The sequence below is a fragment of the Phaethon lepturus genome, unplaced genomic scaffold, assembly GCF_000687285.1.
Source record: "Phaethon lepturus isolate BGI_N335 unplaced genomic scaffold, ASM68728v1 scaffold32535, whole genome shotgun sequence".
In the NCBI taxonomy this organism is placed as follows: domain Eukaryota; kingdom Metazoa; phylum Chordata; class Aves; order Phaethontiformes; family Phaethontidae; genus Phaethon; species Phaethon lepturus.
In genome coordinates, this window is record NW_010541834.1 from 20,743 (window position 1) to 37,673 (window position 16,931).

The window sequence follows — 16,931 nt, forward strand, 5'->3', positions numbered from 1 at the left end:
TATTTTCACACTTAACAGTGTAAATCAAAACCTTCTATTAATTACAATGTGTATTAAAAGATAACCATAAGCATTTTCCTGTAGATGCTATACCAGCCTCCTATTTTTTGTTCCCTCTAAAAGATTGGCTGCTATTTCCTACAAAACTCCACTGAAACGCTTACATGTTAGCAAAGTTATCCAAATGCTTTAACAAAACCAAACAGCATTTGCATGGAACGCAGGGCTCTCTTGCATATTGAATTACTGCACAATATCCTTAGGGTAGAGAGACTTTACGGCTGTTAAAGGGAAACCATGTAAGGGACTTATTTTGACCCGCCTTGTGTTTCTGATAATATGGAATATTTATGTGAGTGATTTAGACAGAAAAATGGCAGAACAGGCTCTGAACCGTACAAAACACTGTATCTCCTGGCGTTTAGTCCCCTGGGAAGGGACAGATGTGCAGGGTCCTCTGTAGGTGCCCAGGGGCCACACTCACAGCCAGAATAAAAACCTCCATGGGTCTGTGTCCAAAGCGTGGGCACAGCCACTCTGCTGGATTGTGAAGAACCACTCTCCGCTGCAGGGACCCATCTCACCTATCTGCTCCTCATCACATCCCAGGTGGTTGTGGCTCTGCAGAACACTTTGCCAATCACCTGCCTGAATTTGATGAAAGCATGAAGCCTAATAAATCCCCCTCCAACAGGGTTTGACCACGACAGCCTGGTTTTCAAGGTGCTAGTGACTCATGAGGGTCAGCATACAAGCTACACTGCTGAAGAGTGAGGCATGGGGGTCCATCCCTGCTGGAGACTCTAAGGGAATCAAGCTCCCTGCAGCACCCAAGGAGGTCAGGAGGCCACTGCTCTACGGGACTATCCAGTTGCCTGCTACGACACCTTCATCTACCAAAGCAGCCGGGGAGTGTTACCGCATGCCGTTGCTCACCACAATTCCCCAGCCCATGCGTGTTTGTGCGCAGCTCGTGCACAAGGCTTGCCTTGGAGGAAACCAAGATGAATCACAGCCAGACTTGGAGGCAGAAAAAGGCCCCAACAGGCAATTGCTCTTCTTTTTGTTTTGTTCAATGCATTTTATTGGGAACTCTTTATACCCTGCAAAATAGCAAGTTGGGGTTTTTGGTTTGGGGATTTTTTTTTTTTTTTTGGAGGGAGTCATGGTGGTGTAGTATTTATGAAAAATCCCTAACTACAACGTCACCAGCACTGCAGAAACACAGCCTATCGTTCACGCCAGAAAATTTTGTGTGTTTTGCGTAAAAGTGAAAGAAACCTCAAACCCTGCATGTGAAAACCACATTATGCATTATTAGGGGAAGGCAGCATGGAGCAGAGTCCTTCGCAGAAAAGTAGCCGTTTCTGAGGGTTTCTTGATAAGAGAGAGAGATGTAGGGTACTGACAAGGGCTGTTAAGTTTCACAGGAAAGGCTCAGGCTGAATCAGCTAATACTAACCACACGCTTCTCTAGCTTTCTGTGATCACGGAAGGTAAATGCATTAGAGGAGCACAAACAAATACAGTAACGACCAAAACAACAACTCATAAGCCCTGTACAGTCCGAGTCGTGTACAGAGCAACAGCCCCACGATGGCAAAACACTGATGCTTTTTATATTGGTAATCATCTGTAACATGAGCAATTAAGTACAGTACTAATGGACTATAGCCAAGAGCCTGGTACTAATATTAAAAACTGACAGAGATGAATAGGTTTGGAAGGAAAACTAGGCTGACAAAGACATTTTTATGAAGTGCTTGGGCCTATTTGGAATAACCCAATCAGAGGCAGGTTCAGACCAGCCATGCCTACAGTGACAATAATGCATTCATTGGCATTATACGGTGCCTGCTATGCTTTAAATAAAAACACCCATTGCTTCTACTCAGCAACCTGCACTTTCATTATTATACTCATTAATAAAACAAAAGTTGTCTAACTAATATACAAATAACACTTACTGAAACACTGGCAGCCTTGCCTTGTTTTAAAATGAAACCAGTTACTGGAAACACAAACCGTACTACATGAAAAATGAATCAGTTGATAATGCACACAAAATCTTTCTTTCCCTTTTACCAGGGAAACAAAGCAAACACTGCAGCGACCAAAGCATTCTGCCTACCTATAGCACAGCGGCAGCAACCACCACAACCCCTGCTCCAAACAGGGGTGTGTGGAGAGCGGAGCAAAGCATTCCCTACAGTCCTTAAAACCGGCTTTGTTTCAGCTTTTGCTATCCTTGGTACCATGGGTCTGCAAGATGCTGTTTTTTTAGAGGTTATAAGCACCTTTTCATTCATGGGATTTGCTAGACAGAGAGGCAATTCTGCCCTCTCCATTTCTTGGGTGTTTTGTTTGGTTGCATTTTTTTTTTTCCTTTCCCTTTTTCTTTCTTTTTTTTTTTTTTTCCTTTTTGCCCTTTGAAGGAGTGTGCAAAATTCCACCTTACAGAGGAGCACTTAGAGGGCAGGAAGGTGGGATGCAGTAACTGAATGGGACATAGGTGCCATTCCACACCTCAGTGTCCTAAGGATGTCACTGAAAGGTCGCTGCCACCTAAGCAGCCTTGATATGTTAAAGCCAGTGCAAACAGCTAATAGTTCCTCTGTCATCTTGGAAGAAAGCTAGTTAACACAACATGGAGGCCCTTGAGATCTAGTTGTAGGGATGAGTGGCAAGGCTAAGTCAAACAGCAGCAGGATCAGTGAAGTCAGGGAACTGCCTATTCTGCCTCCAGTAAGCAGGGAAAGGCCAGTGGGATTCAGAAAGGAAAAATCATGAGGTTTATTCAGCATTTACTTCCCAGCTTAATTCAATTTCCAGCTTAGCTTTACAGCTCACCTTCAAGTTAGAAAATGTATGTGTGTCCTGAATCCTGAATGTATATTCCTGCACTGTAGTTCTAGTTTTAGATTAAATGTCATCTGAGCACTTTGGCTATAAATGAGCATTACATTTACAGGTGCTGTAGTTAAAATTACCAGCTGAAACAAACCATGACAATTTCATTTACTTTCTTCCAAGTCTGAGGCTTAATACAGCTTTCCTGTGGTGGAAAAAAGGTGTCTAGCACTAGAAATCCAGAGATTTGACTAGGCACTGACAGTTTTTATATATGTGTTTTGGTTTTTCAGACTAGATTTGGTAAAGATATTTTAGGTAAGCTCAGGGCTAACCTAAAAATCGTACAAGACTTTTTCTCCAAATGCCATCTTTTGATATCCTGCCAGAGACCTGGAAAATAGGTTCTGCCTTGTATCAGACCTAACCTACAATTACACAATGGACTTTGGCATCCAAGAACTCAGATTTGAGCTCTTTGGTGTGCTAAGACCCCTCTTAACCATAAACTAAAAGACTGCTCCTTCCTCAGACTGGCTCAAGGCAAGGAGAACTGCTTTGGCTCATCTGGAAAGACTTTTGAATCTTGAAGGCATCATAAGTCTGCTCAGGTTTTCACAATGACTTTGTGGCACTTTGCAGCATACCCCTGAGTAACTGCTGAGTAAGTCACAAGGATGAGTCTATGCATCAAAGAGGAGTGCAGTTCAAGAGTTTTGCATGTAAAAAAATAAACCACTAGCATGAAAACAGAAGAGAGACAGGGGTTCATGGAGTATTTGTGAATGGCTCATTTATTTTTCCACAACTACAAGAGATGCACTCTCTCAGTGACTCTAGGATTTCAACACAGAGCCCAGCAACGCTTGCTCTCTGTGCGACCTTAACCCGCAGAGACCTAACTCTCATGCGTGCCTGGGTCTCCTCTGTCAAATAAACAACATCCTACAAAGCACATCTGGTGAGGGAAGACTCAGACTGCCAGTCTGAAACCCATCAGCTGGCTTGGGTGCAAGAGGAAGCCCTGAGCCTCTTGGGGCTGTAATGATGGAGGGGAAGAGCCGAATACCCGCAATCTGATGAGTCAATGAAAACAATCTATGACATTTGTCCACAATGCAAAAGGCAGGGAAAAGCCCCATCTGACATGCACAGCAACTCACTCAATTTGCCCTGCTGCTTGGCTCGATCTCCAAAAAGCTTCTAATTCTAACTTTTATAGTGGCATTCCATGCAACTTCTTTGTGCACCCAAGTCCTTATGTCGGAGGTGTCCTCTGTAAATGAGGGTGATCAACCTCCCCCTCCATGAGGAGGGCAGAGTCTCCCTTGGAGTGGCCAACACGTAAGGCACTAAAAGAGGGTGAAAAACTGCCCACTGAGCACAGCTCTGCTGTGCCGCCTTGTGCACAGGCAAGTACAATCCCTTTCTGACCCCAGCAAAGTAACTTGTTTATGCCCAGGAAAAAGAGATTGGACTTTCCTTATCTGAGCCTGAAATTGCAGAGCTTTTATTAACATTTGCTTGTCTAAGGGAAAAAAAAAAAAAGAAAAAAAAGAAAGGGAAAAAAGGAAAAAAAGAGAGTTGCTTCTAAAAACCATACCAAACCAAAACAGCATTCCAGCTCCAGTATTTTATTCAATGCGTGCTGGCTTCACAAGCCCTGGAAGTTATTATCTACATGGGAAGAATAAGAAATCAACAGTTCTGACCAGCAACAATGGCTGCAGAGAAAGAGTGTTTGGCAGCAGCTCGCAGGCAGGGAGGAGGGAAGGAATGCAATGAAGAAGAGGAATGCAACGCTCTGCATGACCTACAACATTAACAGCACCCGGCATTGTGGGCCACCCCATTATTTGATCACAACCACAATTTGCTTAATTGGTATTCCTAAAAAACGACAGAAGACAAGTGTTTGCATCAATTAGCTGTCATTTCTTATTTTTCCTTGAGTATGTTTTGCTCAATTTTTCAGCTTCTTTAACTGGAAAGCTGTTGTAAAAATTAAGATATGTACCAATAAAAAATAAGATCCTTGTTTTATTTATTTAGTCACTGGAGTCACACACTCTGGTTTAAATTACAATGGATTATCTGACTAACTGTTGGGGGAATATTTACTGTATCTTTAAGAAGTCTCTCTCTCTCTCTCTCTCTCTCTCTCTCTCTCTCTCTCTCTCTCTCTCTCTCTCTCTCTCTCTCTCTCTCTCTCTCTAATTCTTTATAAAATGCTTTGAAGGCTCTCCAAATTATTTTTTTCATTATTAAATAAGCATTTCAGATTTGTTATCTTACCTTTCATAATGTCTGCGAGTACATGTAGCAGCACTTGTGCTTCCAGGGTTACCACCTAATTCATCATAAATATGTTTCCATTGTCGACGGGCTGTTATCTGTAAAAATGGCAATGGAAAATTTAATCTTGCATCTTTACAGATTCTACAGCGTTTGAGTTCACAACAACAAATGCATGTGTGACACTTTCAGAACAGCATGTACTACAAGCACTATAAAAGCCCCTACAGAATACATAGAGGGCACAGGGCTTTGGGTGTCTTTTTTTTTTTTTTGGTAAGTTAACACTATGTCTATTTTCTTTCTCTCTGAAGTGGAGTGATTTGACTGATTCATTATCAAGTCACAAGCAATACAGCCTCACAAAAGAGAATCTCAATCAATATAGGGTCATTAACCATCAGAAGTTATGCAGACAAATCCCACGGTGAATTATGAAAATGTAGCTCAAACCATACTCAGCACAAATAATGATTACATTGTTATTTTAACCGAATTAGAGAAAATAAATCTGCTGCAAAACCCAAATCCACCACAGAATTCTGTAAATCCACAAAAGCATAGTCCGTAACTCTATATGTTACAAGCTGTTTATTTTTATCCATTTATGTCAGTAAAATATATAGATCAAATAGTAATGAAATCTTAATATACTTCAGTGTTAATATTTGAGCTATGTACTTTATTGGACCATGCTGATGAAAATAAACATCTTGTAACATATTGAGTTGCATACCATGGTCCTGGTTTTTTTTGTACAGAAATTAGGATTATACAGAATAACAGATGGAAGACCTGGCAAAAGAATTGTTCCTGAATACCACATCATTATTTTATATATCCCGCTATATTTAAAACAGGAAGAAAAACAGGAATTGGACAAGCACAACAGATCACCCTCCTTTGCCTGCAGCTCATAAAGAAGGCCAGTGGAAAATTGTAGGGGCAATTTGGGGAGAATTTTGTCATTTTCTGTGGAATGCTGTGGATTTTAATATATTCAGCCCCAGAGGCTTCTTTGGAGTTACCCACAGAGCAGTCAATGGCGTTTACTGAGGAGCTAAAGGCAGCAATCAGAAGAAAACAAATATTACAACTTGCTATCTGAGGCCTGTAATTTTAATCTAAACTGAGGAGATCGCTACCGTCATTAAATATTACAGGGTAAGAGGTGTTTCTTTTTCACACAATATAAAAGGAAAATCCTTCCTTTACAGAAATTATTCTCTGAAACCAAAAGCATGGCTGGAGACTTATAATTTGATAATGTTACAATTTCTTCAAGTTTATTGTTTGTACAGTTCTTCTTAGAAAACACTAGCACCTCCAACTGACTTTTAGTACCTGTACATAGTTTGCACCTATAGATACTTGAACAAAAAAAAAAGAGAGTATCTTATTTTAAAACTCTTTTAAAGCAAAATGGACTGACTGCATTTACTAATTTTATTTTCTGTCTTCCGTAACCAACCCAAAGACCAGTGGCACAAGAGAGAGATTGTAATTCAAGGATAAAATGGTGCACAAATGAATTATTTCAGTAAAAATAAAACATTCATCTGAGGAAAGGTTCATTTTAAGACTATTTTATTTAAGTTCTTATGCTGTCTTCTCCAGGCTACCCACACTTCTACCTATTATTATTACTAGAGGGCTTGAAGAACTGGAGCCCTAATGAGCCATAAAGAACATCACCTTCTGAGAATATGAATGGATGCTCCTTCTGCAACCTGAAAGGTCAAAAAAGAGTTGGACCAAGTAACCTGCTGTGGAGGAATGCCTGGATGGGGAACTACCTCTAGTCCTGCCTCCCACACCTATTCCACTGGTCCTTGGGACAGGCAAAGGACAGAGGCGTGGCCAGACAACCCTTGCCTTCTGGTAGCTCCCAAAAATCACAGACCCCTGAGGACTGCTGCAAGTGGCTTTATATTAAATCAAGTCTCTGGCAGCCTCACAGACAAAGGGAACAAAGATGCAAAAAACCAATCTGGAGTCTTGTGTTCTGGCCCTCTGGCAAGTAGAGCCTGGCTGGCTTGGAAGGCTGTGGGCCAGGACCTGATGCTTTGGCTAAGTACAGTGATGCTGTGCAGAAGCTATAAATGAAAGCAAAGGATTAGTCAGCAAGAGGACTACTGCAAGTCCCCTTTTTAAACATCCCCATGTGACTAAGAAGCATGGTCTCTATTTTCAAAAGGAAAACGGTAACCTTAGAGCCCCAGTCTCATTAACTAGAAGCTAACTCAAGAGTTGATATGCAAGCTGGAACATCAGTAAACACAACCATCTTTGAGGGGAAAAGGGAATCCCTCTGAAATCTTTCTTGGTGTCTCTCTCCTCTAGGCTGTTTAGAATAATAGTATTTACACAAACATTTGCCCAGCTTTATCCAATTCTGCCTCTGTAACTGTCCAGAACTCCTTGGCAATTAGCAGAGTTGTGCCCTCCCACGTAAAGAGCTCAGTTTAAATTTGACATTCACTGAAACAATTGTTATTCTAACAAAGCCTGGGGTCGAGTTTTCCCCTGTTCTGGAAAGTTCAGTTGTTATGCTTAATAAACTTCTAAGGACTAAAGCAACTGATAAATCACATCCTTAAACAATCTGAACAAAATGCTGCACTGTGGAAACTTCACAGTTGTCATGCAGGGCAGCGCTGCTCAAGCTGGATGCTCATGCTGGCCACATCCAAATTGAGGGCTGCTTTCTTCTCTCATACAGGTACCTCAGTGATCATGAACTTCCTCAGAAGGCAGGAAAGGGCACTGCTTGGCAATGCTTTGGTTATGGTTGCTGTTCCTACCAAAAATGTCTGTCTTAGCTGCTTTTACGCAGTGGTTTTAACTCTGAAAGGGCCCATATGCGCTCCTGGTTCATTACATGCACATGAGGAAAAAACAGGCAGATAGATAACAAAAGGTATGAAAATGATAAAATACTTTAGCTGCCTGGGCAGGGAATTTCCCATAAACATTCAGAAGCAAAGTGTTGGGTTTTTTTAAGGGCATGGACCTATAGTGGTGTAAGACAAGTAAGACCCTGCAAAAGCTTTAAGAAATGTCCCGAGTACTTTCATTTCACACTTTTGATTAATTCAGCTTCAGTTCCCTGACGTAAGTTGACTCACTCCAGTAGAAAACATACAGAGAATGAAGAACCTTTGCTGCTTTAGTTCTCCAATTTGTTTTTCCCTATTCCTACCAGTGTACACACTCCTCCCAGTGCCTGTCACATTTCTAAAAGTGCAGGATGCTCCAGGCTCACCCATTAATCAAGGCAGTTGTACAGGCCAGTCTCATCTCTGACAGCTTCCCATTCCGAGGCTGGCTTTAGTTTTAAAGTAGTCTTCTGGTTTGCAGACCCCTCCCACAATTTGCTGCAACCTATAGCTTCACAGTCGTGGATCTGGGCCTGCTGGAAGCCAGGAGTTTTGAAAACATCTGTGACATCTTTCCCAATCAGCAGAATTTGGAGTTAAGCAAGAGACTGGTCTGCCCAGGGACATGAGAGCAGATCTGATCTGGTTCCTCTAAGCACAGTACTAGGCAGTGACTGGTACTCAAGAACAACCAAATACAAGCAATGATCTTATCTACTGAAGTAGAGGACTGTTTATATACATGCTTTTAATGGTGTCTTCTGCTTTGAGAAATCTTAAGGTCTTCTGCACTGTAATCCCAGCTCCCAGCTCCCTTCCTCATGAAAAGGCTTCTTGCTTATTTCCTGATGCAAATCTAATGGGGGATTTTCTGGTCATGGTATGTGATGTTCAACAACGCTCTTCAAAACAGAGCTCTGGCTATAAGCTCTTGTATGAAACAGAAACCACCAGGTAGCTTTGCATTCCACTGGTATATCAGTTTCTTTGGGCCCACCCAGACACAGGACTGCTACATGTGTCAATCATTATTTTTTAAAAACTAAAGCACTTTATTGTTGCTTCCAGGAGGCAGCAGCTAAATGGGATCCAACTGACCTTCATCAAAATTTAAGCTGCTACACTGAAGGTTAAGCTCCACCTAATTTTCTTTTTACCCTTTATCTTTCAAAGACATCTCCAAGTCAAGTCCATTCAGCACCACAGCCTTCTGCAAACATGCCAAGGCACTCCTTTTGTGTTGGCTCAAAAGGAAAAGTCCCACTTCATGACTTGCCAAGGACAACTCTTCAGGTAAGTCCTGGAAGTTTCCCTTCTATGAACATCTGCACCTTTGACTCACTTGACTTAGGGTGACTGAGAAAATTCCAGGCAATGGCTGTTAAATGCCACTGCAGCTGAGCCCCCTAGAATGTGACATTGTTTTGTATTTCATCCAGGGATTTGGAGACATTTTAAATAATTCATACTGTGAAGGTCTGCTATAGTCCTATTATTAGTAACAAAGATGCTCATTTCATGTATCTTTGTTTAAGAGAAACATGATCCCACCAATTCCAAAGAGACAGCTTCATCTGTTAAGGACTTAAACCAATTTGTATGGGTTGCTATTTTTATTAAGCCTGTATTATGTCCAACAAGAAGTACATGGGAGTGTGGTATTACACAGTTATAGTTGACAATTAACTAAGAATTAGTAATCAAACAGATAACGGACACATGAGAAATGACCCTCACAAGTACTCTAACTGGAGTACCCTTAAATATGACATATGACACACAATCATGACTTGACACTACTAGATATCCCGTATGTATATCTGGTATGTACAGGTAATACTCTCTGTCAAGTCTCACTGGATCCATCCCAGCCCCTGATTCATGACAATAAAGGGAAGTCAGACAGATGGCTAAGAAAGTTGTTCTCTGCATCTCAAATCCAGTCCCTGGCTGTTTTCGTTCACTTTTAGATCCTTAACTGACTGGACTCGGAGGTCTTGCACTGTTCTGTGAACCTGGGCAGAAGCTGGAAAACACTGTACATAATCTCTGCTTGTTTCTCAAAGATGTTTTTAAAGCCGCATCGCAGCACCTATACATGGGCAAGATGGACAGGGCAGGGGATGAAATTGAAAATGGGCTGACTATCATTATTCTGCCAAACACAGGGATGTAAAGTTTGCAACTGCTTTAACTGGGAAGTTTCTACACTTACTAGTAAAAAACTAGTCACCTGGCCACCTTAAGTTCCCATATGTCATTTTAACCAATTCTTTATTTGTTTCCTGTTCATAAAATGCCTGTCACACGCTGAAGCCAAATACCTACTTTTCAATATTCTTTTCTTTACAGTATTTCCAAGAGAAAAAACCCATTTCTATCTCAGTGCACAAACCGGAAACTTGTGGAATTTTAAAACAAGTTAAAGATGATGAAGCCTTTATAACAGACAAATTATTCATTCAAGTCAGATGGAAGGGTCCATATAGATTAATGTGCATTAATCAGGGTAGGTTCGAGAAAGCCTTTGCTCTGCACATGACTTATCATCATTGGATATTGGCACTATGTGTGTGAGGGGTGGATTCTGGTCATTACTCACTCACTCAAAATTTCTACATCTAAGCAGACCTGCCTGAGATTCTGGAACTGATATTGAGGTCCATGTCACCCCAGTCATCCACTGCCTTGCTTAAAAATGAAACATGAATCAAACACAAAAGCCTCTCAGCAATGCTCACCATGATAAAATACATACAAACAAATGCAGCTTGGCAAACTCAATGAGTATCAACTGCCCATAAAATAATAAAACCCAGGGTGTGCACAGGTCAAAGTATTAGAACAAGCTATTGGTTTAGCATTCACGGAATATAAAGCAAAGGCAGATCCATATTGAGGATGACACTGTTAACAGAAGAGAATGAGGTCAGGAAACCTCACGCTCCATGTACAACTTAAATTGCATTGCTATGGTCGTCCCAACTTCAGTTCTTCTGCAGAGGGAGCACAGAAGCCACTCACATTGTAAAAACAGGATTTTTGAGGCAGAGTCATTCTCACACCAAAGCTGGGCTCACCTGGGAGGTGAGGGTGTGAGCTATGCCTGCCTTGCCATTTACTGACCAGCAAGCAATTGCTTTGTTTCTTCTCTGTGAAGAACAACCACCACTGGTACATTTTCATCAAAGGTGACAAAAGCCCCTAAACAACAGAGAATATCTGTCACTGAGAAAAGGACAGGAGCTTTGAGACAAGGGTGGGCTGATGCTACTCCAGATGACATTCTCACATGTGTGATCCCTCCCCTCTGCTCCTCTCATGCTTCTGCTGCTGCTGGTAGACCTGGTTCTCTGGTCTTGTGTTCACAACTCAACATCCTATTCCTGCTCTGCCCCAGGCACAGAGGTTCACCTTCTCTAGCATCTCTAAATCCATCCCCCCACTCTCATTCTGGCACTAAAACTCAGCTCTCTCCAGCAAGACACCACGTTGGCATCCCTGCTTCTATCCTCTGTCCCTTCAAGAAGGTCTGAAACATTGCTGTGAAAATCACCCACCTGCCTGAGCACTCTGAACATGCCACTTTCCTTTTAATCTCCTTCCCAGCCTTCCCTTGTGCTCTGGATCAAGTTCAAGGTTTTAGCCTTCATTTTCATTGCACTTTACAACTCACAGCAAATACTGTTGGCTCATAGCTGCTGCAACAATCTATCTATGGTAGCTACTCATTCATATACACCCATGAGTACACCTATGCACACCCCTGTACCTAAGCATGGTATGTGCTGATTAATTCAAGATATAGGAACAGTCAAAGCCAAATCAAGCATATATTTTTGTTGAAATGTTAGATTTCATGTTTCACAAAATCCCAGCCACACCCATGCTAAATACCCGGGCTGTGATTTACAGAACAATATGCTTTATTGCATGGAAGGAAAACAGTGAGTTTTGTATTTTGGTTCAAACGACTTTCAGTTTCTTGATAGTGCATTTCTTCTTGTCATTTTTCTACAGCACAGATATGTCCCAGATTACTTCGTAAACAAAGCAAAAATAATTTCTTTCATCCAACTGCGGCAGGAACTGAACAACTTAATCTGATCATTGTGTGCAAAAAAAATATTTCCAATGACGACATCTTCCTATGTCAATTGGTTTTTATTACAGATGTCATCTCGATGTGCCATATTAATGCAGCTCTTTCTTCTCATTTCAAGATTTTAATCTAAGTTTGTTGCTCTAATATTTTATTGGTTCAAAATACATGCTGTAAAATCCATGGCCATCAAATTTTCCTGTGAGCTAAAAATAAACTGCTCTTGTCAGATATGGTTAGCTGATAAAAAGTGTCAGAGACTTTTCTGAATTACTTTGATAACTTCCTGTTTACGTGGTCCTGACCCTTGTCTAATAAAGATCTTTTACACTTGGAATAAGAGAAGATACTGCAGCATACTATTCCTTAATGGACAATGCTGATTACTTTTGAAAGCCTTTAATACATTTCCCATATTAGACATGAACAGATGTCAGGGATGTTGCCAAGTGAAATTTCTTTTATGCAATCTTGGCTTGTTGTACAATAATAGCCCTTTCTCAACATGGGAAAAAATTACAGACCCAACTAATTTCCTTGACAGGGAAGAGTTACATATGTTTTCCACTTGTAGTTTTTACGACAAGTTTACAATTTTGCCAAACCTGGAACTAATTGGGACCGTTTCCAAAAACGGTCCAATAAACCCACGATGTGTACAGCTAGCCTAAAATGCAGCAAATGATTGTTTGCTTTTACATTTTTTTTTTAACAGGGAAAAGTTAGATTGCACAATTATTTCATTTAAGTTACTTAAACACTTACTGTTTCATATCCTCCCAGTTTTTGAGCAGCTTGAAACATAGTCCAAAGGTTAACTGTTAGAGGGACAATAAGTATTTAGATAAGCATTGCATTAACCAACATATATCAAAGAAATGTAAATTAAACAGTTTTAAAAAAAGAAAAATAGAGAAAAATAGCTCACAGCTGAAAAAGCTCCTGTGAAATATTATCCTAAGAGGTATTTACATAATCTGAAGAGTAAATATTAGCTCGTACTATATATATTTTTAATTACATATAAGAGAACACATTTAGATTCCTTAACAGGAGTGGAAAAATAGACTGAGACAAAGGTAATGGGCTCATTTGACTTTGCTGATAAGAGGCACAGTATAATGACTGTAGCATGTTTCCATAACTTTGATAATAAAAATTACTCATTGGGAAGAATGTTGCTTTTAATTTGTTTAATACTGATTTCATTAGCAAGTAAGCGTGAGCCACACACTGGTTCACAGAGAAAGCCTATTGATTAAACAACAATATCCAATATTTACTGCAGCTCAGATAATAGCCTCCATAATCAATAAACAATAAGCTGTGTTCTAACAGGTCTTGTGCGAATGAACCCAGGGGGAGCACAAATGAGAATTACCATAATAATTATGGTGTGGGTGGCTGTGCCTTGCCCACAGCTGCGGGTTGGGAGGAACAGAGGCAACTCCTTCAAAAGATGTGTTGGGAGATGCTTGTTACTTCCCGCAGAACTCCTCCCCTCTCACGTGCTTTTCATCCCGGCCGACTGTCCCATGGGGCCACTGCTTGCTGCTGGTGTCTCAGTTAATTTTTTTATTGTTTTAATATTTATTTTATCTTATTTTGATTGCTAGAAGAAAAATGGATGTCACAGCTCTGTGAAAGGTGCATGCACTATTCCACCAACAAACAGTGATTCCCCATAGACATACTACAAACACTTCAGGCCAGACGCCAGACTCGGCGATAACACTGCAGATCATGGAGGACAGGATCTCTTCCTCCGTGGGGAATGCTCTATTGTCATGTATATACTGCTTCTTCCCACTACCCTATTTATATTGGCAATGTTTGCACAAGTCTTGCTGGACAAATAGAGAGCCCTGTCCTGCAAACATTTCTGCTCTTCTCAGCATATGTACTTTTGGCATTTAAGTATTTGCCGGATCAGGCCCCTAATTCATAATGAACGTCAGGCAACTTTCTGCGTATTTCAGCTAAATGTTAGCAGAGAGCCTTACCCCTGGTGGGGAATTTTAGAAATACTGCTTTAGCTTGTCTTTGAAGTCCACCCTGTCCCCATGCTTGAGGGAGTGCAGAATGAAATGGGGGAAAAAAAATTTCTCTCTTCAACACAAAATGTTCTGAAAGCCTCATTGAACCTTGTACTGTTTCAATGCTATCAAGAGCTTCGCTTAGGCCTTGATTTAATCTGAATCAATGCATAATGCAACGAAGCTGTTCATAGTACATTAATTTTACTTCCATTTCAAGCAGCCAGTTTTCAGACAAACACTGTAATCATTCGGAGTTATATAAGTTTATAATGGCTGCTGGAGGCCTGTTGCAATCAGCGCCAATTGCTATTAGGTATGTAAATTGTTATGTAAAACATACAGGTTTGACATTCTTCATCAAAATAACACATGGTTTTAATCTGGGAGATAAATTAGAGTAAATAACATTTCAATCCATGGAGTTCTCCCTTTAAGGAAATAAAGTATCATTCAATCTATAGATAAGGAGGAAAAATACCCTCATTTACGGGTTTTATTGGAAACTCCAAAAGACCTACGTTGTGCTGCAATATTTGTGTAAAATTTAGTTACAACTGTACCATCTCCACCTACAAGTGCTTTACAAATTGTGGCACTACAAACTGTACATGCCAAAGCAATTCTAAACATTGCATTCTGTATTAGATACAGTCTGGTTTTATATTCTCCGAAGTCAGTAGTTTATTAACTATAAACACATTTTGGGGCTTAAAAATATGATCCCTTTTGTGCCTTTCTTGACCACCTTTAAATGTCTTCCTTTAATATTTGTCCTTTCATAAAGAACATCTGGGCACAATAAAGATACGTCATATTATTAACTCAGAAGAAAGGCATTACAGATGCTGCAGATTTACAAAACAGAAAACTAGAGAGTTTTCAACATGCCTATTTCTAGTCATAATCAGTGGATTTAAACCTATAAATATCCGGCAGCAACTACCCCAGAAGGAAGAGATGCAAATCTAGGCATAAGACAGTTAAATGCCTGGACTGGAAAATGTGTAGAGATAAACACGGTCCCCCCATCCATAAAGCTTTAAAATAGGCTTTGTGTGCAAATGCTTTCTCCAGAGAAGCCAAACGACTCTAAAACGTCAACAAGAAAGTGAGAAAAAGGATACTTACTCTGCTTAAAACCTAAATAGGGTATTCGTTCAATTGGTGTTTTCCTTTCTTTCATATATTTATAAAGAGCCACAAGGAAAGCCTGCTCATCAGCTCTGCATTCTTCACCTACGGCAATCTTTGATTTATCCTCACTTGAGCCTTTTTTACAGTTGCTGTTGTTACTCTTGGGTTTGGGCAAAGCTGACTTAGCCTCACATTTTACCTGGGAAAAGAAAAGATGTCATATCAGATCTGGGTAACCTTTAATTTTCACTTGAGGTATAAATACCCTCTCCTAGCAGAATGGATTGTTGAAAAAATGAAGGCCAAACCATGTAACTGTGTTTGAGGGGAAACAAAGGAAGCTATTTATAGAGCTAAATGTCTTGTTCTGAATCTTAGTCACAACATTTTTAAATAGCCACATCTTTAAATCATTATAACCCATTGGTAATGCTCTCCAGATCTGCATTTTTATGACTATACATTGCTATGTCACAGACAGCTCCCATCTCTCACATACACTTGCCATTAGCAAGTCTAATAATAACCTTTGTTCCAGGATTGACACTGAACATTGTCAACTCCTGTAGACAACCCTTGGAGCTGAGGGTGCTCAGCCCCTTCCAGGAGCGCTCAGCAGCCATCTCTGAAACGACACATTTTTCTCTCCTTCGGCCCACCAAAATAGATGCAAACCTTTGCAAGCCTTACCCAGGCAGAGCTCTCAGCAGAGCTCTCAGCACACACAAGTGGAGGTTCTGCTGTAGCATGGACTTAAGTCAAGTGGGTTTGAGCATCTGCTTAAACTTAAGCACAGCTCTAAGTATTCAGCAGAAGGAGGAGGCTGGTAGCCGGATCCTTTCCTGGTAGGCACCAGCAGCCCCAATGCACACAAGTCCCAGAGCTCCAGGTCTCCCACTAGCCTCCCCGGCAGACATGTGCCAGTCAGGAAGTCAACAAATTGGAACCACTTCACCTCTCAGCAGTATTCAAACATGGGGAAAAATATGCAGTGAGATCAGCTTAAAACTGCAGTCCTCCTGAAGATAATCCTCTCATTGAATGAAGCAAATTACAACTTGAGCATTTCCCATAATTTATGTATACAAAAAACCAGAACCTTGCTCTTTAAACTGATGTTTAAAACCTCTCCATGACCAAGACAGGATGGATACATTTCCAGTGAAATACTGGAAGTCCTCTAATACAAGGTAGTGTAGATGGTTACATGTATTTTGGATTTGCACTGTCCCTTCAATGCTTTTGAGTGCTGTGAGGAGCCTTCTGGCAGTTCTGCATCCGATGGAAGACACATCCTTTGTGCTCCCAGAGGGAGCAGGGAGACTGTAACTGCCAGTGTTTGTTATTTTAGGAGGACAGCAGAAGAGAGCAGGGTATCTCACTGAACAGCAAGGCAGGATCTCTTGGTCAAGTCAGTCATTGACTCTCCTTCGCTCTTCCCACTTCTAAACCAGGTGCTTTCTGGGTACTTGCTGACATTTTGGAAGTAAGTGGTATGAAGAGCATTACCTAACTGCTTGTAAGCAAACAACAAACGTATCACTGGAAAGACTATGATACACTTATTTTATCTCAATAAAGCTACCTTGTGTTCAGGCTCAGGGAAAGCAAAATCTTTTCTTTTATACTCCT

At 40.8% G+C, this 16,931-nt stretch overlaps 1 protein-coding gene across 1 annotated transcript in view; it reads right to left on the reverse strand.

Moving 5' to 3' along the window:
* ARID5B (AT rich interactive domain 5B (MRF1-like)) overlaps positions 1–16,931 on the reverse strand; it is a 106,309-nt gene that overhangs the window by 13,868 nt on the left and 75,510 nt on the right. Inside the window, exons 4-6 of the mRNA XM_010287844.1 lie at positions 15,294–15,498; positions 12,892–12,944; positions 5,146–5,243 (exon numbers count right to left, since the gene is read on the reverse strand). Coding sequence (XP_010286146.1) covers positions 5,146–5,243; positions 12,892–12,944; positions 15,294–15,498 — 356 coding nt within the window. The remainder of the gene's footprint in view (positions 1–5,145; positions 5,244–12,891; positions 12,945–15,293; positions 15,499–16,931) is intronic.